Here is a 22,390-nt window from a genome sequence, read left to right on the forward strand (position 1 = left end):
TAGTGTTGTTCATTCCTAGGACTGTGGCAGGGGAGAGGGACACGAACAGAGAAAGGAAGTTTCAAGCTCACTCTTGCTTCATTGTGAGCAATGCATGTGATTAATACAATTTCTCAAGCCCATTTAAGGTTAACTTTTCCATATTTTCTTGGGCCTGGTCTCCCAGGCACCATATGAAATGACATGTGAATAAATTACGGATATGTATAAGAAAAATAGACACTAAATCTCTCAACAAAAGGAATATACCATATAACTTTCTCCCCTCCACTTTGTTCCTTCCTGACCTCAATTTTAGTGAGTGAAATACTTTTGGTCAGAAGCATTGGCTATCCCTGTAGTTCTTAGTGAAGCAGGTTTGGTGCATCTTCCAGCTGAGTTTAGATTGTCTGAAAACTCTGGGTGAGTCAACAATGCAATCTGACCATAAACGTCATGTGGTCAATATAGGAATGATATTCAGCTTAAGAAACAAGTGGTCACACTGCACCAGGAGTACTGTGCAAGGCTTTGTTCCCTGGCAACCTGGACTGTCGAGAGGAGGGAAACAAGGGTAATGGGACCAAATCATCAAATGGGGAATGGCAGAGAGACACTGAGCTTGGCAAAAAGAAGAGTGAAATGAGACAGCAGCTGTCTTCAATGATCAAAAGGGCCATGTGTCAACAGGAGGTGACTTGCCCTAGAAATTCCAGGGAGGCAGATTTCAGTCCAATATGAGGCAGAACTAATAAAGATGGCCAGAGACTAAACAGGCTACCTCAGGAAACAGTGAGTTCCCCATTCCTGGAGATGTTCAAGCAGAGGTAGGAGAAACCATTCACTGGAGATTTTAAAATTGAAATACAGGCATACCTTGTTTTATTGTGCTTCACTTTATTGCAACCCTGTGTCAAGCAAGTCAATCAGCGCCATTTTTCCAACAGCATTTGCTCACTTCATGTCTCTGTGTCACATTTTGATAATTCTCACAATATTTCAAATTTTTTCATCATTATTAAATTTGTTATGGTGATCTGTGATCAGTGATCTTTGATGTTACTACTGTAATTGTTTTGGGGTGCCATATAAGACGGCAAACTTAGGCGATAAATGTCATGTATGTTCTGACTGCTCCACCGACCAGCTGTTCCCCCATCTCTCTCCCTCTCCTTGGGCCTCTCTTTTCCTTGACACACAACAGTATTGAAATTAGGCCAATTAATAACCCTACAATGGCCTCTAAGTGTTCAAATGAAAGGAAGAGTTGCACATCTCTCACTTTAAATCAAAATCTAGAAATGATTAAGCTTAGTGAGGAAGGCATGTCAAAAGCCAAGACAGGCTGAAAGCTAGGCCTCTTGTGCCAAACAGACAAGTTGCACATGCAAAGGAAAAGTTCTTGAAGGAAATTAAAAGTGCTACTCCAGTGAACACACAAACGATAAGAAAGCGAAACAGCCTTATTGCTGATATGGAGAAAGTTTTAGTGGTCTGGATAGAAGATCAAATCAGCCACAACATTACCTTGAGCCAAAGCCCAATCCAGAGCAAGGCCCTAACTCTCTTCAGGTCTATGAAGGCTGAGAGAGGCGAGGAAGCTGTAGAAGAAAAGTTTGAAGCTAGCAGAGGGTGGCTCACGAGGTTTAAGGAAAGAAGCCATCTCCGTGACATAAAAGTACAAGGTGAAGCAGCAAGTGCTGATGTAGAAGCTGCAGCAAGTTATCCAGAAGATCTAGCTAAGACAATAAATGAAGCTGGCTACACTAAACAACAGATTTTCAATGTAAATGAAACAGCCCTCTATTGGAAGAAGATGCCATCTAGGACTTGCATAGCCAGAGAGGAGAAGTCAATGCCTGGTTTCAAAACTTCAAAGGACAGACTGACTCTCTTGTTAGGGGCTAATGCAGCTGCTGCTGACTTTAAGTTGAAGCCAATGCTCATTTACCATTCAGAAAATCCTAGGGCCCTTAAGAATTATGCTAAATCTACTCTGCCTGTGCTCTATAAATGGAATGACAAAGCCTAGATGACACCACATCTCTTTACAACATGGTTTACTGAATATTTTAAGCCCACTGTTGAGACCTACTGCTTGGAAAAAAAGATTCCTTTCAAAATATGACTGCTTACTGACAATGCACCTGGTCACTCAAGAGGTCTGATGGAGATATACAACAAGATTAATGTTGTTTTCATGCCTACTAACACAACATCCATTCTGCAGCTCATGGATCAAGGAATAATTTTGATTTTCAAATCTTATTATTTAAGAAATACATTTCATAAGGCTATAGCTGTCATAGAAAGTGATTCTTCTGATGGATCTGGGCAAAGAAAATTGAAAACCTTCTGGAAAGGATTCACCATTCTAGATGCCATTAAGAACATTCGTGATTTATGGGAAGAGGTCAAAATATCAACATTAGCAGGAGTTTGGAAGAAGTTGATTCCAACCCTCATGGATACTTTGAGGGGTTCAAGACTTCGGTAGAGGAAGTAACTGCAGATATGGTGGAAATAGCAAGAGAACTAGAATTAGAAGTGGAGCCTGAAGATGTGACTGAGTTGCCGCAATCTCATGATCAAACTTTAATGGATGAGGAGTTGCTTCTTATGGATGAGCAAAGAAAGTGGTTTCTTAAGACGGAATCTACTCCTGGTGAAGATGCTGTGAAGATTGTTGAAATTACAACAAAGGATTTAGAATATTATATAAACTTAGTTGATAAAGCAGCAGCAGGGTTTGAGAGGACCAACTCCAATTTTGAAAGCAGTTCTATTGTTGGTAAAATGCTATCAAACAGCATCACATGCTACAGAGAAATAATTCATGAAAGGAAAGGTCAATCAATGCAGCAAAATTCACTGTTGTCTTATTTTAAGAAACTGCCACAGCTGCCCCAACCTTCAGCACCCACCACCCTGATCAGTCAGCAGCCATCAACATCGAGGCAAGACCCTCCACCAGCAAAAAGATTAGCACTCGCTGAAGGCTCAGATGATGGCTAGCATTTATTAGCAATAAAGTATTTTTAATTAAGGCATGTACCTTGGTTTTTTAGACATAACGCTATTGCACACTTAATAAACTACAGTATAGCATAAACATAACTTCTGTATGCACTGGGAAACCAAAAAATTCGTGTGACTTGATTTACTGCAATATTAGCTTTATTGCAGTGGTCTGGAACCAAACCTGCAATATCCCCAAGGTATGCCTGTATAGGGATTGCCCTAAACGGCCCTTAAGGATGCTCTGCCACTCTGGACTATATTATCATTTTCCCTTCTCTGGTCCTCAGTCTCAACTGGGATCCTAAGAGAAGCACTGGAAATCTTCCTATATTATAAATGAGGTCATTGCTGAGCTCCCAACCTACCTTCACCAACAGGTGTGGCCTCTCTTGGTTGGTCTGGGAACACAATAGGGATTTCAGGCTGTGCTGCAGGTAACTCAAAAAAACTCTGATTCCAACCTGAGTGGGGCTTGACCCAAGTCAGTTACAGGCACCTGCACACATAGCCCCCTTCACGAAGCCCCCACAGCTACCTCCGACATATAGGCATCTTTGTGCTTGCACCCAGACCTCTGTGTGCAACAGCCAACTCCCCTTTACAGGCTCCCTTGTAATGAAAGCCTCTCAAAATGCACATGTTCAGTGGCATGCGCAAACCCTCTTTAGTACAAATGCAGTTGCCCAATCAGCATCCTTATCCCCTGTCTCCAGTCCTGATCTAGGCTGTCATGCATCCTCCCCAAGCCAAGTTGGTAGACACCTGGAAGTCTCAGATCTGAACAAATCACAGCCCAGACATTGGCTCTTTGCTATTGGTTTACCAGGTCTGCAGCCCTTGCCATAGACTGAACCCAGTGGGCAAACTCAGGTGCAAAAAAATCAAAATAATACAAATACATCCCAGCCACTTCACCCTCTGTGCTCTGACACGACATAGTAACCCTCCCATTTCTCAACAGAGATATGCAACCAAATACACTGTATCATCTTAACCAGGAAACAAACAGCCTTATCCTGGACCCTCATTCCTAAAAAGTTACATCCCTATCCTCGCTTCTGCCACACGCAAGAAAGAAAATCTTCAGCGACCTCTGATATGTGAAATAAGGCAAACTGTTGATCACCATGTGCCATCAGCGACAGAAGACATTGCCAAGATATTTCAAATGGCTTTTTCTGTGGCCTCACTTGAAGTGCTTCTTTCACTTCTCTCCATTGCACTACGGCGAAGCCCAGCAATTGTTTAAATAAGACTCTCAGGATGTACCATGGAAGTCACTGACAGGCGTTCTTGGATACTTACAAGCCATAAGGTATTTCCTGACTTCCTCAAGGTCTCTGCTGTGCCACTTTTCCCCTTTACATCCAGGAAAATGAGTTCTTCAGACAATGGAGACAAAAGTTTCCTTTTCTTACTCAGATAATGGCGACTCTGAACACAATTACATTCTGGGCAGTAAGAAAACTTCTGTGGCAGTCTGAGGTGGCTGGAACCCTTGGCGATTCCCTCCCCAACCCTGGACGTAGCTGCAGGTGACCTAGAGAAAGCCCTTGTGACTATGCCCCAGGGGCTCAGAGGATCTTTCTGGCTGCACTTCCTCTCCTCTCTTCTCAACCTTCTAGCCCTGTCTGCATATCTTCAATTTCCATACAAGTGCCTTGACTTAGCCCATTTGACAGCTGTGAGATGCGCTGGTCAGGCTCTTGAGATTTCAGGGGCACTGATTTTCTGGCTCTAGGACCGCCTGGGATACCTGCTCTACAGTCATGGGCCAGAGCAGCCTCACTGCTGAGCCCAACTCAGGCCCCCAGGACCCCAAGCAGATGGTTGCTACCCAGACTCCATGCTGGGGCGGGGAATAAATAATCTTTTACATCTGTTTCAACCTTACAGCTCACAAGTACTTCCATGGGCATTTCAATCTAACAATGAGCCTTATCGAGCGTTAAGGAGGGCAGGTGTAATGTCACTGCCGTTTTTACAGATGAGAAAATAGAGATACAGAAGATGCCCCAGGTCATATGAATAAATGGGGGAGTCAACATAAGGCACTGTTGAGTAATACTACTACTCCTATTACTACTTCTACAACTATTACTCCTAACAACAACAACAGCAATAGTAGCTTATGAATATTATGTTTATGAGTACTGACAGAAAGAATTCAGTGCACAACATTAGAAAAGCAACGCTTCTAATTGAATTTTGCAACTTCAGTTAATTGTTCTCCGGCAAGTATCTCCTTTTGAACAGGATCGGCTACATAATTTGTGGGGCCCAGTGCAAAATGAAGATGTGGGGCCCTTTTTCAAAAATTATTAAGAATTTCAAGACCATAACAGCAGGACATTAAACCAAGCATGGAGCCCTTCTAAGCACAGGGCCCTATGAGACTGCACAGGTCACAAGTCCACAAAGCTGGTCCAGCTTTTGAGCCCTCAAGAGATAACTAAGTCTTAGCATAATGTTTAACTGGAGGAAACATGTTATTGGGTGGCTTATTCTTCTCATTTCGTGAAAATTTTTGGTTTTGTTACCTCTTGTAAGTCTCTCATACCATCAAGAGTATCACTAGAATCAGGAAGTACATTATCTCAAGAATCAATGAAAAAACCCTAGACTTGTCATCCAGGAATTGTGGAGTTTTGATTCATCTTGCTGACCCTCTCAAATACTATACAAAACAAAAACTAGGAGAGCAGCTCAATCTCCATTCCTCCCTCTCTTATGCCCTTCAGTCAAGAAAGGATACACTGAATATGTTAAAACTAAGCATGCCAAGGAGAAAGGCTCTCTCTGTTAGCTCACTTCTGAAGAACAAACAGTGCCACTGAAGGCACAGCCTCACACAAGACGGTGCTAAGTGGTTCTCACAACAGAGATGCTAGACATTTTCACTCTGGAGAGAGCCAGTCTGTCCCCAGCCATAACCCTACTCATCACAATTCTTCCCTAGCCCTCCCACTTCCAAGCCAGGAAACAAAGAAAAGAATGCTAGGAAAACCATTAACAATTAAGATGGAATGTATAGCATAATGTTAAGTGCACTATGATAAATTTTTAAATGAGAGCCACATTTTGTTTGTTGCAAATACAATAATACACAGAAAAGGTGTTTTCACTAGGCTGATGTCTTCGGGTTTGGCTTTCTGCCCTCTAAGATCCCTTTTTCTTGACAAATGACTTACCATATTTAACCAATTCTAAGATGCATATCTTCTTGACATTTTCACATCTCTGAAATCAGAATGCACCTTATAATCAATGGCATTTTACAATCACTTTCGGCCAGGAAGCAGTTGAAAGGGAATTGTCATTGCCTGTGTATACTCAAACCTGGTCATGACTACTGTAGATCATGATATATAATAAAAATATATGTCTAAATAAGCCGAAAAGAGCTCTTTCAGTAAGTATAAAATTAAAATTCTATGGCTATGAAAGCATTACATCACAGTTTATTTGGAAGTGTTTTTTTTTCTGTCTTAGTGTTACATAAAAAGGCATCTCAGATGTGAAGAAATACTTCATATCTTCAATAGAATGCAATATCCACCACTGACATTTTTTTTTTTTTTTGCTGTGGAAGATTAGCCCTGAGCTAACATCTGTGTCAGTCTTCCTCTACTTTATATGTGGATCACTGCCACAGTGTGGCTCACGAGTGGTGTAGATCCACGCCTGGGATCCAAACCTACGAACCCGGGCTGCCAAAGCAGAATGCACAGAACTTAACCACTACGACACTGGGCCAGGCCAGCCCCTCCACCACTGACATTTTTGAAGAGTTTGAAAAGCTTTACATGCACCCACTGAGAAGCCATCCAAAATTCATATTGGGAAAACTTCTAGGTACTAATAAGACTACTTTTGAAATATCCTTAATGGAATATTGTTTTTTTTTTTACTTTTTCCTGCTTACAACTAGAAATTCCCCAACCTGGAAACCCAAACACTAGTAAAAGATACTGGCTACATCAGAACACCAATATACTGGACCAAATTAGTGGACACGTTTTCCATGGTTGTGTTTTTAGAGGAAGTTAGATAATTCCAATATAAGCTCTAGAGCAGCACTATCATATAATACATATAATGTAAGCCCCATATGTAATTTTAATTTTCATGTTCTAACAATTTAAAAAGTTTAAAAAGCAGGTGAAATTAATTTTAATAAATATGTGTTATCAAACAATATATCCAAACTATCATTTCAATATGTCATCAATATAAAAATATTAATAGTTTATTTATGTTTGCCCTGTCTTTGAAATCCAGTGTATATTTTACTCTTTTATCATATCTCAGTTCACACCAGCTGCATTTCAAATGCTCAATAGCCACATGTGGCTAGTGGCTCCCATATTGGACAATGCAGGTGTAGTCAATACATATACTTATCAGCAAAACAAAATAATCCCGTCCAGAACATTTGGCTCAAACATGATCAGTCATAGAAGCATTTGGTAGAAATTCAAGAGCGGCAGCTATTTCCACTACACTCTTGTGAATGTGAACTACAATACATTGGTTATCCCAACAATGACAACAATATATTGCTCTGGGGCAATCCTGCTGGAGATAGTCTAGAACAGTGGTCTTCAAACTAGGCTACTGGTACACGAATTCTTTTCAAGAAGTATGTGAAGAGGGATAGTTTGCAGGGAATCCACTCTCAGATTCTTAACTTTCATGTGTTCTCACCTAAAATTGATCTGCCTAAGAACAACTTTTTGTCTACTTGCTTAAAATTAAACATAATTTTGCAACTATTCCAATACTAATCACTTAAATGTGTCATTAAGTGGAAAGAAAAGCATCTCCTAATTGATAGCAGCATATATTGTTGATGCTGATTGTTTTAAATATAACTAGAATGTTTTCCAGTACTACAAAATGTTTACACTGGTGAAACTTATGCACAGAAATTGTATGCAATTTCTTTCAGATAAGGTACATCATTCGATTAAACTAGTTAAAACCTGTTTTCTCAGACTGTGTCTTGAAATATCTTTTCCAATTAAAGTCAATCCTCATTTCATTTTCTAAATAATTATATATTTTCTACCTCTTATTATCACTTGATCTTAGCCAAAAGGCTGAGAAGCGATACCTCTTATTATCAAAAATAAAATGATACGGTAGTTGCCAGGTCAATTATTTTTTAGCTATATATACTTTTCTCTTTCATAAAATACAGGTGAAAAGTTTGATTCTGTGGTCTAATAAAATTAAAGGATTTTAAAAATTTTATACCTGATTCTTAGTTTATTTCAAGAAACCCAACATCAGAGTTCTAAAAACACATGCATATGTGTTTACCAAAGGAAACTATGTCTGCCATCAGATTCCTTGTTTCATACATGAATTACAATGTTAGCTACATAGTATATTGTTTAATTTAAAATTACATATGAGAAGCAGAATTATTATTTAAATTCTTAATTTATTTTGAAGTGGATAAAAATCTCATTATAATTTTAATCTTCTATTTACTTTGTTAGTAAACTAACAAATAAACTAACAAGTAAACATAATTGATTTCTCTGTGGTTTTAACAATGCTCTTCAGAATGCATATCAATTCACTTTTTACATTGAGAAATGAAGTCACACACTTTTTTTGAAAGTAAATCTGATTTGGCTGATATTTTGATATGAATATTGCCTTTGCCAATTAAATTATATTATAAATATTTTCTATAAAATCAATAATCCAAATCTGCAGACTCAAAGTTTTATATTTAAAGGATATATTAAATTAAAGGCATTTTATAAAAATTTTTGTATTGGCAAAGGCATATTGATCTAAGTATTTTGATTTTCCCAATTTTTGTAAGTACATGGGATTAAAAATAATGTCTAAAAATGAAAGTATGATGGATAAAATAGTCATTTGCTAAATCTTAGTAAGGGCGTTTTGATAAACTTCCCAGAAACTCAGAAATAAATGATTCAGCAACAAATCCTTTTTGTAAATCAGGGTTTCTTTGCTTTCACAGAATTAAAGACAGGCCTAATCAAGTTGTCTGTTAAAAATTAAAAATTTTAATTAAAAAATTAAATCATTAAAAATTATTTTCGGTGACAGTTCACTGTGTGAGTTTTGACCAATGACTTGGACATTCATTCCATTCCCTTCTACTTATTTATGGGAACAAAGTTTTCTGAGTTCTTATATCTATAAAAGTGAAATATAGGAATAAAATTATGCTGTACTTTGTCTCATTAGAGTAAGTAATAGTCATCTTCAGAGTCATGAACTAATTTGGGGGAAAATAAACAATCATATTCGCTTACGGGATGCATGTCCAAACAAATTCTAGTTTTCATTTTTAATAATTACTTATCAAAATGTGTAATATTTTATACTGTTTGGATAAACTGTATACTCCTAATGATTTAATGATAAAAAACTTAATACTTAGAGGCTTAGAGTTATAGGAAAATTTGTTTCAATGCCTATATACTTTTTGAAGAGAGGTATGGTAGGATGACCAAAAAAAGGCCTTTAAACATAAAAATATATTACATTAGGATAAATAATGTTAGGGAAGTTGAATGGAATGGTGATTTCAAGGAGATAATAAAATCACATAGAATTTCTGACTGTTCATGTTTTTTTCCTTATTTGTTTGCTTTTAAATCAACAATGATGAGTATCAAATTAACTATGTATTTTTAGTTCATTGAATGCATGCAAAAATGTGATTAAATCATTTGTTTAAAAGTCTAAGTATTTATAATATGCTGGAAATAATAATTCTACAAATAATTAAATTTATGATAAGAATTTCAGGTGCTAAATTCAAGATGTGTGATGGGGTAGGTAGTTTCTCAAAGTTATTTTAGGTAGCCTATAATTAGAATGTTTGAAGATACTGCTATACAACAGTCGCAGTGAAGCCCAGAGAGAAACTGAGTGGGGCAAAGGAAATTTAGAAACGTTTCTTTTTATTTTATTACTATTTTAAATTTCTGAATATAGCAGAAACCACTATAACTTGATATATACTAGCTCATTTGCCACAGCGGTTACGCAACCTTGCAATGGGTGGAATTTTAGAGATGTTTCTCAGCAATTCGCAAATACTGTACTTACTCAATATGGTCACTAGATGGCAAATGCACACTGGGCAGGAAGCCCTCTTGCCCCTCTTCTACTGGCTCTCTCAATCTTCCATCTCCTCCTGCAAAAAGGAAAAGAAGGAAAAGGATACGAATAACAGTGACAACCACAACAAACAATAATAGCAGGAAATGTTTAAGGTCTTTCCATTTGTCAGGGACAGTAATAAGCCCTTATCATCTCTGAAAATTTCAGAAATGGCTGTCTGTGAAGGTAATCTGTTCTTTATTAATACCATTTACAAATAATGATAATTAATACATCTCTACGATATAACCGTGCACTTGGACTATAAAACCCACAACCCTATCCAGCTAAGAACTTCAGCTCTAGCAAAACTAAAAAGCAACAGCAGCAGCATCTATGACATTTCAAGCACGAGGCTAAGCCCTTCCCTTCACTGAACCTTCGAACAGCTCTAAGAGATAGATACCCCCATGTTACAGGTGAGAAAGCAGGAAAATGGCCCCAAATCACTGAGCTAGTAAGCACTGGAGCTGGGATGCAAACTCAGGTTTGGTTTTGTTTGTTTGGTTTCAAATGCAATAGCCACGCCCTTAAATATTACACTGTGTGATGTGTATATCTGTCTATGTATCTTTCTATATTTGGTTATTCAGGTTTATATTTCTATGCTTTTGTGTGGTTCTATATCTGTGAATCTGTGCATGTGGAAGTGAGTGCACATACAAAAACACATGTGCAATCCAAATCTTTTAGAGATCTTTCTGGTAATTTCCATATCTACTTTTATACAGTCTAGTCATCAGAGGGAGCTCAATAATTTTTATTTTCTCTTGAAGAGGCTAGAAAAAGGTACATTAAAAGTCATACCCTCCTTTGAAAAAGTGTTTATTTGTGTGTCCTTTTATATGTGGTTGAGCCTGTGTGCTTTCATATGTACAAATCTGCATGTGTCTCTACGTCTGTGCATGTGTAAATCTGTAGTTCTGTTTGTAGCATGATTAAGTCCATATATGCATCTATATGCCTATGTTGGCAGATGTATAAAAATGCATTCATATATTTGATGTACATTTATGACTGAGTGTTGTGTGGGCATACGAGTACATTTGTAGATCATCATGTGTGTATGTGCTAATGTGTGTATATGTTGACATGTGAGGGGGCATGTCTGTGCATTTGTGCATTTGTGTGCGTATAGATATATCTATACATTTTAGTGTGTTTAGGTCTGCACTGTCTATCAATATATGTGTATTTCTCTTACTTTTATATGTTGGGGATGTTGTGTGCTTGTGTATTTCTGGGTGGGTACACCTGGCATCTGAATATACATCTGCATGTGCATTTATGTGTCTGTATGTGCAAATGCATTTATAGAGCTCTGTGTGCATATGCCTGTAAGGGGGGTTTGGAGTGTGTCACCATCTGAGTGGGTGCAATCTTGTCTTCTTTGGGGGCAGTATCCATGTCTATATGTACATATGTAACTCTGTGGGACCGTACCTGTATTGCCATGTATATCTCTGCATGAGTCCATGTGTAGAAGATAGCATCTATGTCTGTGTGGGCATGTTTAGTCCTCATGTTTACTGCTTGCAAATATTCATCTGTGTGTCTCTGCATGTCTATGTGTCTGTGCACATAATATACATATGTGTGTGTATCTGAGTGTGAGCCTATATGTCTGTACCTGTACATTCTTGCCTGTAAGCCTCTTTCTCTGTGTCTAGGTGCTTCTATATTCACATGTGCATGCCTCAGTGTTCATCCACGTGTTCATCCACCTCTGTTTGCTTATGTATGTCTGTGTGACCATCTGCGTATCTACGGGGGCATATATGTGTGTGTCTGCCTAAATCAGTCTGCATGAGAATGAATTTCTTTGGATGACTCTCTGGGTGAATGCGTCTGTGTGTCCGTGTGCAGATGTTTATGTTGCTGTGTGCACGTGAGGACTTCATGGGAATTTTGCATGCTTGTGTACAACGTGTATGTCTCTGTCCCTGTGTTTGTGCACGTCTCTGTGGTATGTATGCTCATCTATGTTTGCATGTATACATATGACTATACACACAAGTGTCTGTGCAAGTGTATGGCTGTGAAGGTATGCTGGACTGTGCCGGTGTGGGTGCACACATTTCTATGTCTGTGTGCACAGGTCAACAGACATGCATGCTTATGTATGCCTCTGTGTTTGTTCAGGCATGTGTTTGTGGGTCTCCATGTCTGTCTGTACATCCATGTGGAATGTCTGCATGTGTACAAATCTGTATATATGTTTTTGTATGCATCTATACAAGCTTCTGTGCCCATCTCCTTGTGAGTCTATATGGCTGTGGGTGGGTCCATGTACATCTCTGCCTCTGTGCACATGCTTGCATTTGTGTGAATTTACCTGTGTTTCTGCATATGCATATGACTTTGCATGCTCCTCATATGCATTTGAGTGAGTCTGTGTGTGAGTGCAGATGTGTTTGCCCATGTATATCTTTGTGTGGGTTTTTGACCTGTGTCTATATGTGTAGGTATATGTTTCTGCATATGAAAGTGTCTCTGCTAAGTCAATCTCTCTCTTTCTCTCTACATCTATATACAACACCTATCTCTCTACATATAAAAGCATCTCTCTCTAAATGTGTATACACTATCTGTGTGTGTATATGCATGTAGAGATCTCTTTATGGATCCATCTCTGTTTTGTCTGTGTGTGCATGTATATGTTTCCATGTACAAGTGCATTTATGTGTGCACACCTGCGTGCTTGTATATTTCCATATGTACACCCATGTGCATGACTATTTCCATGTGCACTCCATGTACATTTTCATACATGTGCATGCGTGCACATTTACATATTTTATGGTGAACATGAGCACTTACATTGCACGTGAAGGCACGAGCATGTTTCTTCATGTGTGTTTTAATAACTATGCCTCCGTGTGTATATGCATGTGACTCTAGAGCATGAAAATGTAAGTACATGTTTGAAACACACGTATTTACCTATGAATGAATCTCTATGTTTCACTGTTTATATAAATGTCTCTGTGTCTCTGCATATCAGTAAAAACACATACAACTGTGTCTGCATATGGATGACTCTATGCATCTGTCTATGGGTATGTGTGCACACACACAAACACATATGTGCCTGTGTGGGTTTCTGTATGCTTGTCTACATTTCTGCATAAATGTATGGGGATGTCGGAGAATGTGTCTGTGCCTCATGAGCCTCTAGAAGCATCTATGTGTTTTTGTATGTGTGTATGTGCATGCATCTGTGTTTTTGCATGAGGTTACAAATAAGTAAAAACATCTTCTGAATGCCTAGGTTGGCATATATATGTCTCTGCATGCTTCTCTGGGTCTGTGCGAGTGTGGAGTGTATATTTATGACTATATGTTGCTCTGTGCCTACATAGAAAACTGTGGGCATTTGTGTGTATCTGTGTGTACGCATATGCATATCTGTGTACAGATGAGATAACCCCTGTTGAGAGTCTGGGTGTTATGTTCATATTTGTGCAAACATATGTCTTTGGCTATGACTGTAAGAATGTATGGTCTGTGAGATTATGGCACACCTGCAGGTCTGTATCATTGTGAACATCTGTGGTGCTACGTGTGTGTGTGTGTATTCTGGTTTGTATGTACTTGTCTATGATAAATGCTTGTGTGTAGATGTGAGCACTTTCTTCTGGAAAGACTTTTCTGGTCATTTCCACACCTGCTTTTCTATGATACAGCCAGTAGAAGGGGCTCGAGATTTTCTTCCTACTCTTGAAGTAGCCAAGAAAATAAACATTAAAAGACGGCCTCCTTTGAAAAATGTTGATTATTGAAGATGGTAACTATGGTCTAATAACACAGGCTTTTTATAATCTGAAGACAAAAAGCAGGTGGCTGCTCAGATCTTCAAGTCCCGCTGCCATCGGGGACATTTCTGTTGGAGATCCTGGCATGTACCTCTCTTCCTTCTCATCTCTGGCCCTAGGCAGGGCCCACGTGCTGCCTCCTGGCTGCCCAAAGCCCACGCCACACACAGCCGCGTCCCACCTTCTGCTTCCCCAAGCTTGCCTAGTACAAAGGGTTCCACAGTTACTCCTACCTTCTTCCCTATTCTACTCCTTTTCTTTGGCTAGAAGCTCAGGTGTAATTCAACCCTTATAACAGCCTAGGAGGCAGGAACCAGTGTCATCCCCAGTTTACAAATGAGGACTGAGGATCAGAGAATTAGAGTGCACTGTGTAGGTCATATGACCAATAAGCGGTAGAGGCAGAATTCAAAACCAGGCCTGACACCAAACTCATATTCCTTCTACTCTACCACTGACTATTTCTAATATCAAATGTGCCCAGGTGCCAGCCCCAGTAACTGGTGGAGCCAGGACTGGGAGCAGGCACATCTGCCTCCAAAGACTGTGTTCTGAACCTTGATTCTTTCCTGAAATTATCTCATTTAATTCTTGAAATGGCCTAAAAGGAAGTATTTTGTGTATGTTTACAAATGGGTATACAGACTCAAAGAAATAAAGTCACTTGCCAAAGCTCAGTGTGAGCATGTAGGTCCCCTGTTCGTATCCTATGGGACAACAACACATTGTTGAGGAATAAATGTGACAGAGTAAATCTGAATTTTCTAGAGTGAGCGTATATATTGTGCAGCTTTTCTTGGTGTTGTGAGGCCTTCTGAGTATTGTGCAGCAACTCTGGGTATTATTAGGGGTCTTTGTGAAGTTTGGGGCAAGTCTAGGTGTCATGGGGTGAATATGTGTGTTGTGCATTATGTCTTTCTGTGTACGGCTATTCTCTGTGTTGTGGTATGACTCGATGAGGACCATGGTGCAAGACTGAGTGTTTTGGGGCTAGTTTCTGGGTTAGGTGGCATGTCTCTGTAGTGCTGTGAGGCTACATGTTGTGGCGTGAGTCTGTGTGTTACGAGTTCGGTCTCTAGTTGCATAGCTAGTCTCTGTGCTATGGTGTGAGGCTAGGTGCTGTGGAGTGAATCTGGTAAGGTGAGGTGAGTATGAGTGTGGTGGAGAAAATCTTTTTGTTATAGGGGAAGTCTCTTTGTATTGTGGCTTGATTCTATATGTTTTGGGGTGATGAGTCTTATGTTGTGGGGTGAGTCTGTCTGAAGAAAGGTGGGTCTAGGTGTTGTTAGGCAAGTATATGGGTTGTGTAAATAGTTAGTAAATTGTAGGTCCTGTGAGTGAGTTTCTTGTGGTGCCACTCTGACTAGTATGATTCATGTCTGCACTGTGAGGTTGTTCTCTACACTAAGGGAGGCATAGCCAGGGAGTGTGAAGTGAAGCTGTGGATTGTGGGTTGTCTCTATGAATTATGGGCTCTGTGAGTCCTGAGCATCTGGTGTGGAGTGACTTTGCTTTGTGGGAGTGATTCTAAGTGTTGTGACTTTTACGACTGTGATTTTCTTAATGTACTGTTGGGGAAATCTATGGACTATAGAACATGTCCTCACATTGTAGGGCATGTCTAGATGTTGTGATCTATACACCGCAGTCTGTACATTGTGGAATATATCTCGGAGTAATGGGGTGAGACTACGTGTTGTAGGTTGATTCTAGAGATTCTATAATAAATTCTTGTGTCACAGGGCGAGTCTTTGCATTGTAGGGTGTGTCTGTGTCCTATGGGGAAACTATGCAGGTTTTTGTTAAAAGATGGGACTTCTCTCAGGTCTGGGGTTGTGTCTGAACATAGTATGGCATTTCTGGATGTTGTGGTCCAATGCTGTGCATTGTGGGGCAAGTCTGTATGATATAGGCTGATTCTGGATGTGGTGTTGGGTGTATCATGGTGTTGTAAAGACAGTGTGGGTTATTAGGGGCAAGCCTGGGTATTGGGGAGCTTGTGTTTGTGCTGTGGGACTACTCTGTGTGCCATAAGGCATATCTGCCTTATGACATAATTCTGTGTGTTGTGTGGTATGCCAGTGTGTAATTGAGCACGTCTTGAGTGTGGAATCTTTATGTTGGGTGATGATTTATTTTGTGGGGTGAGTTTGTGTGGTAGGGCATGTCTATGCATAATAGGGGGTGTGTCTCAGTGGTGTGGGGCAAGTCTGTATACTGTGAGGCTTATCTGTAGTATTGTGGGTCACATATTGATTTTATGGGGTGATGTGAGGTTGTGATGAGATTTTGTGTGTGTGGGAGAGTCTGAGTGTTGTGCGGCATGTTAGTGCATTGTGGGAGGAACCTGATATGGGTTAAGTTTGTATGTTGTGATTTGGTTCCAGGTGTTTTGAAGTGAATTTGCATTTGGGAGAAAGTCTGAGCATGATGTGGCCATTCTGGGATTGTGGGAAGTGTCTGTGTATTTTCAAGGTATTTTATACATTGTAGAATGCATCTTTTCATTGGAGGCTTTGCCAAGGTGTTGTGGGGGTGAGTATGTGCACTGTAGATCGTGTCTAGGTTGTGGGTCAAGGGTGCTTTGTGGGTAAGGCTGTGTTGTAAAGCATGTCTTGTGAGGGGCATAACTGTGCAATATGGAGTATGTCTTCATCCTGTGGGGCAAATCTGTGTGTCCTAGGGCAATTCTGGGGGTTGGGGACATATGTTTTCTTTGTGGGGTATTCGCCTTGTGGAGTGATTGTGTGTGTTTGGGGGTGAAGCTATGCATCAGAATGCAATTTGTTTGTGGGAGAAATCTTTGTGTCATAGGTACATCTGCCCATAGTAAGTTAGCTATATCTAGGTATTGTGGAGCTAGTTTGTGCATTGTAAGACATCTCTTAGTGTTGTGTGGCAACACTGAATTTTGGGGTGTGGCTGGATGTTTGTATTCTATTCTTACCATAGTAAGGTGAGTTTATGCTGTAGAGTAAGGCTGTGCATTATAGGGAGAGTTTTGCATTGTGGAACTTACCTGTGGGTTATAAGGCATGTCTTGGTGTTATGAGGTAAATCTGGGCATTGTGGGGCAAGTCTGTTCACTGTAAGTTCATTGTAGGTATTGTGAGGCATTTCTGTGGTATTATGGTGCCAGACTGAGTTTTGAGGCAAATCTAGGTGTTATAGTAATACTGGATACCTTATGGAGCAAGTCTTGACATTTTTTGGAGAATTTTTGCATTGTGAGGTAAATTTGTACATTGTGATATGATTCCATGGGCTGTGGTGGGAGTCTTATGTCATGGAGCATGTATGACATCATAAGTTGGTCTAGGTATTGAGGGATGAGTGTGGGAGTTATGGGAGAGTCTGGGCATTATGAGGCTCATACGCATGCTGTGGAGTGTTTCTTGGTGTTGTGGTGCACGTCTGTGTGTTTGGGGGCATATATGGTGGTTGCGATGCATTATAGGTTAATTATTTGCTTTGTGGATGAGTCTCTGCATTGTGGGGTAACAGTGTGTATAGGGGTGAAAGTCTCTGCACTATAGGATGAATTTGAAAGTTGTGTAAAATTCTACACATTGTGGGGCAAGTCTGTTTTCTGTGGCATATTTTAGAGCTACTGGACAAGACTATGCTGGTGGGGGAGGGGGTGAGTCTATGTGTTTGAGGACACGACCGGATGTTTTGGAGGAGTCCATTCATTATGGAGCATATGTTTTGAGAAACATTTGTAAGTTGTTATGCAATACTGTGTGTTTCTGGGGAGTCTATATCTTATGAGGCATGTTTGTGTATTGTGGGATGTATACAGCAGCTGTGGGAGAAGCTGTCCATTTTGGAATGAGTGTGTTTTTATGCAATTCAGGGTGCTGTGAGGCAAGTCTGAACATTGTAGAGAGAGCTGTGTGGTGTTATTGGATTCTGTGCATTGTTTTGGGAGTGTTTAAGTTGTGATCACTGTCTGTACATTGTAATGTGTCTCTGGGCATTGTGGGACAAATGTGAACTGTGAGTTGATTCTAAGTGAGAGTAAATCTACATATCATGCTGTGTTTGATGCAAGGTGGATTTGTGTATTTTGGGCTGAGTGTGAGTGTTTGAGGCAAATTTGGGAACTGTGAGGTAAGCGAGTGGTGGGGTGATTCTTTGTTCTCTGGGGTAGATCTTTGAGTTGTTGGTCATGGTTATGCTTTCTGATGCAAATCTGTACATTGTCGGGCAACCCAAAAAACTGTGAGCTGAGTTTGAGTGCTCTTCTTCCTTTCTATCCATTGCAGGGCAACTGTGGGCTTGGTGAAGGTGTTTCTATGGGGGAATATTTTTATGTTTTAATATGATTTGGCAGCTATTTTTAGAGTCCATGTGTTGTAGTGTGAATTTGAGACTCTATGGGTCAAATCTGTGTGTTTTGGTGCAAGTATGGGATTTGTGGAGTTAGTGTGGTGTGGGGCGAAAGCATGTGTTAGGCTAATCTATATCTCGAATAGTGAGCTGATGTGCTGTGATGCAATCCTGTGGTTGTAAGACGAGTCTGTATCTGGGGGCACATCTCTACGTTATAGGGTGTTTCTACATGTTTTAATGCATGTGTGTGCAGTGCTTGGGCAAATCTTTGCACCATGAGGCAAGTGTGTTAGTTGTAGGATGGTTCTATATATTGTAGGATGGTTCTATATATTGTAGGATGGATTGTGTTCTCTAATGCTGTTTTGTGCGTTGTTGGGAGAGGAGGTTGAGTGTTATTGATCCCAAGTGTTTTGGGGCCAGTCTTTATGCTGAGGGGCATGTGGGTATATGTGCGTTTTGTGTCAACTCTGAGTATTGTGTGGCACATCTATGTGTCATGAATTGATCCTATACAATATGTGGGGAATCTGTATTCTCTAGGGTGGTTTTGTGTGCTTTGGTGTGGGTCTATGAGTGGTGGGCAGAGTCTTGGCATTGCATCTAGGAATTGTAAAGAATATCTGGACTGTGTCATGGGGGAAGAGACCCATGTTGGGGCATTTTTCTGCATTGTAGGAAGAGTCTTGTGACATGAGGTGTGTCTCCCCATTGGGACTTGATACTGTGCACTGTGGGGCATAGCAGTGCTTTGTGGCGTGATTCTGTGCTTTTGGGGAAGAGTCTGAGCTGTGAATTTGTGTCTGTGCGTTGGGTTTTTTGCAATTCTGTATGTTGTGCAATGAGCTCACAGTTGGTGGGGTGAGTGTGTGTAATGGGTTGTGGATGAGCATTATAGGATGTGTCTTTGTACTGCAGGATAGGTCTAGGTGCCTTGTTGCTCCTATTTTCCCTGTAAGCCAGGTGTTTGCACTGCAAGGTGAGGGTATGTTGTGAGGCACATCTCTGTTGTAGGGCATGTGTGTGCACTGCTGTGTAGCTATGTGCTTTTGAGGCAAGTCTGTGTGCTGTGCATTTCTGTCTCTGCATTAATGATGTGGTGATTATGTGCACTGTAGAGTGAAACTGGGCATTTTGGGGTGATTCTGGATGTTGTGGTATATGTCTGTGTATATGCCTTTGTGTTTGGGGACAAGTCCACGAGTTGTGATATTAGATCAGAATGAGTTGGATGAACCTGTGCTTTGTGGGATAAGTCTCTGCACTGTGGAGGATTAAGTGTATTATGAGGCATGTTTATGTTGCATACAAGGTGTTCTGACATCTGTCTGGATTGTGGAGTATGTCTATGCATTGTATGGTGTGTTCAGGTGTGGTTGGGCAAGTTTGTGAGTTGAGGGATGTATCTATGCGTTATAGGGCCTCTTATGTGGTGGGGAAATAGGAGGAGAACGCTTCGCGGCGAGCCCAGGTGTTGTGGTTCTAGTGTTTTCATTGTGGAGTGATTGTGTTTATTGTGGAGCAAATCAGCTTTGTAGAGTGAGTTTGTGCATTGTGATTCTAACCTTTGCAAAGTAAGAGAGTCTATGTGTTGCATGGTATGCCTTGTATTACGAGGCAGGTCTATGCATTGCGGAGTTGATGTGTGCTTTGTTGGGGTTTATACTTGGCATTGTGGGGCATGACTGTGCTGTGTGATGAGTGTGCATGTTGTGTGGCAGTCTGGGCATTGTGGGGCATACCTTGGGCATTGTGTTATTATTCTGTGCATTGTGGGGTGATCTTGTGGTTTGCGGTTGTGTCCATACTTTGAGAAGCATGTCTGTATGTTGTGGGGCATGTTTGTGGGTTGTGGGGTAATCTGTGAGCAGTGAGTTGACTCTGGATGCTCTGATGTGAGTGTAGGTAATGCAGGCAGACATTTGCATTGTGGGAGATGTCTATGCATTACGGAGTATGTCTGCAGATTGTGGAATAAGTCTGTGGTTATAGGTTGTATTTGAGTGCTATGAGTCCTGCATATCTATTGGGGGACTATGTGGGGACAACTGAAGGTGTCTGGGGCCTTTGCACTGTGATGTAATTCTGTTCCCTTGGGGGACTGTGGGCTGTGGGGATGCCTGTGCACTGGAGAGTATGTCCAGGTATTCTGAGGCTAGACTGTGCATAGTAGGGCAAGATAGTATGTTGTGATGCCATTCTCTACTTTGTGGGAAGAGTCTGCACTGTGAGTTAGGTCTGTATATTGCAGGGCATGTTGAGGTATTGTGTTTCAGGTCTGTGTTTTGGAGGGCTTTCTGTATGTTGTAGGACAAGTCTTTGTATTGTGAAATGAAGGTATTTACTGGGTTGATTCTAGATGTTTTTGGTTAAGTCTTCATTGTGTAGAGTCGGTAGGCATGTTATATGTCTAGTACAGGCATTGTGGGGCGTGTCTACTTTGTTATATGACTCTGTACATCAAAGATCATGTTTGTGGGGAATGGGGCAATTTATGTGCTGTGGGACAAGCCTTTGTGTTGTGGAGCAAGTCTGGATCCTGTGGAGAGATTATATGCATTATGGGGTGAGTGAGTGTGCGTTGTGGAAATTTGGGGTGTACGGGTGCTGTTTGTGGAGTTTGATAGGAATGGTGTGATATAATTCTGTGTGTGAGAGAAGTCTATGTGTTGTGGATTGTTTCTAGGGATTTTAAAGTGAGTTGTGTTGTGTGGCCCATGTGTTCAGTGTTGAGTATGTGTATTGTAGAGTGTGTATATATATGATAGGGTGCATTTAGTTGAATGGGATGAGACTTTGCATGGATGAGTTTCTGTATCACGGGTATGTTTGTGCATTGCAATGTGTGTCTGTGCGTTGTGTGATGAGTCTAGGTGTTATGCAGAGACTGTGTGGTAGATGCTTCTGGGTGTTGTGGGCTAAGTGCAGTCAATACGGGAATTGTAAAGAAAGGGTGGTGAGAGTGTGAGCTGTGATGTGATTCTGTGCTTTACGGGGGTATACTCTATGTGTTGTGGGTTAATTCTAATTATTTTAGATGGAGTCTTACCATTATGGTCCAGTTCCATGTGTAGAAACAACAACAATAGCAACAACAAGATCAGCTAACATCAATAACACTAATTCTGTGCCGGGCACTGTTCTAAACACTTTATAGGCATTCACTCATTTATTCCTCTTAATAGCCCTACCAAGTAGGTACCACTATTATTCCCAGTTTATACCTGAGAAAAATAAGGCACAGAGATGTCAAGAAACCTTTCCAAAGTCACAAAATTGGTAAATGATCCATGTGGGATTGGAACCCATGCAGCCTGAATCCTGACTATAAGCTTTTAACCACAATCTATACTGCCCCTTTGTTTTGGGGCGTGCTGTGCTTTGTGGCACGTCTCTGGGCCTGTGGGGTATATCTAGGAGTTGTGGCATGTCTTACGTTGCAGAGCACCTAGGGATTGTAAAAATTATTCAAGTATTGTGGGGTTTACCTGTGCATTGTGGGATGGGTCTTGTTGAGAGGGCATTCTTTTATATCATGCTTGAAAGTCGACATGCTAATGTTCGTATTATGTGTGTGGCAAGGCTTTCTATCATGGGCCAACTGTATAAGTTGTGTGTTGATCCTCTGCTTTACAGGAAAGATTTGGGGGTGATGTGGTTTTGTGAGCTGTCACAGAATTTTGTGTGTTTACGGGAGTGTCTATCTTGAAAGGAATGTTTACTTGTTGTGAGTCTAGTCCCTGGATTATGGCATGTCTCTGTGCCTTGTGGAATGAATCTAGGTATTTTTGCCCAAGTCTGTGCCTTACACGGAAGTTTGTAAATTTTGATGCAATTCTGTGAGTTGTGGGGGAACTATGTGTGCTGTGGGAAGTGTATATATGTTATAGGGGTCTCTAGGTATTCTGAGGCTAATTGCTACATTGGGGGGGTGTCTGTGCATTGTAGGATGCCTCTGTGTGTTGCAGGGTGTGTGTGTGTGTGTGTGTGTGTTGGTGTGAGATGTCTGTGCATTCTGGGGCCCATCTATGCCCATGGGAAGTGTCTTCATGTTGTGGGGTATGTTTGTGCATTGAAGGTAA

At 40.6% G+C, this 22,390-nt stretch overlaps 1 protein-coding gene across 3 annotated transcripts in view; it reads right to left on the minus strand.

The window, feature by feature from the left end:
• LOC147911744 (uncharacterized) overlaps positions 1 to 22,390 on the minus strand; it is a 261,214-nt gene that overhangs the window by 34,016 nt on the left and 204,808 nt on the right. For all 3 annotated transcript variants that reach the window (XR_015550492.1, XR_015550491.1, XM_087426927.1), the window contains one exon: positions 10,105 to 10,192. Coding sequence is in view for 1 of the 3 variants with exons in the window: in XM_087426927.1 (XP_087283053.1) it covers positions 10,105 to 10,192 (88 nt within the window). In the remaining 2 variants the exon portion in view is untranslated. The remainder of the gene's footprint in view (positions 1 to 10,104; positions 10,193 to 22,390) is intronic.

This window comes from Ceratotherium simum, chromosome X (assembly GCF_057802395.1).
Source record: "Ceratotherium simum simum isolate JZ-2026a chromosome X, ASM5780239v1, whole genome shotgun sequence".
In the NCBI taxonomy this organism is placed as follows: Eukaryota; Metazoa; Chordata; class Mammalia; order Perissodactyla; family Rhinocerotidae; genus Ceratotherium; species Ceratotherium simum.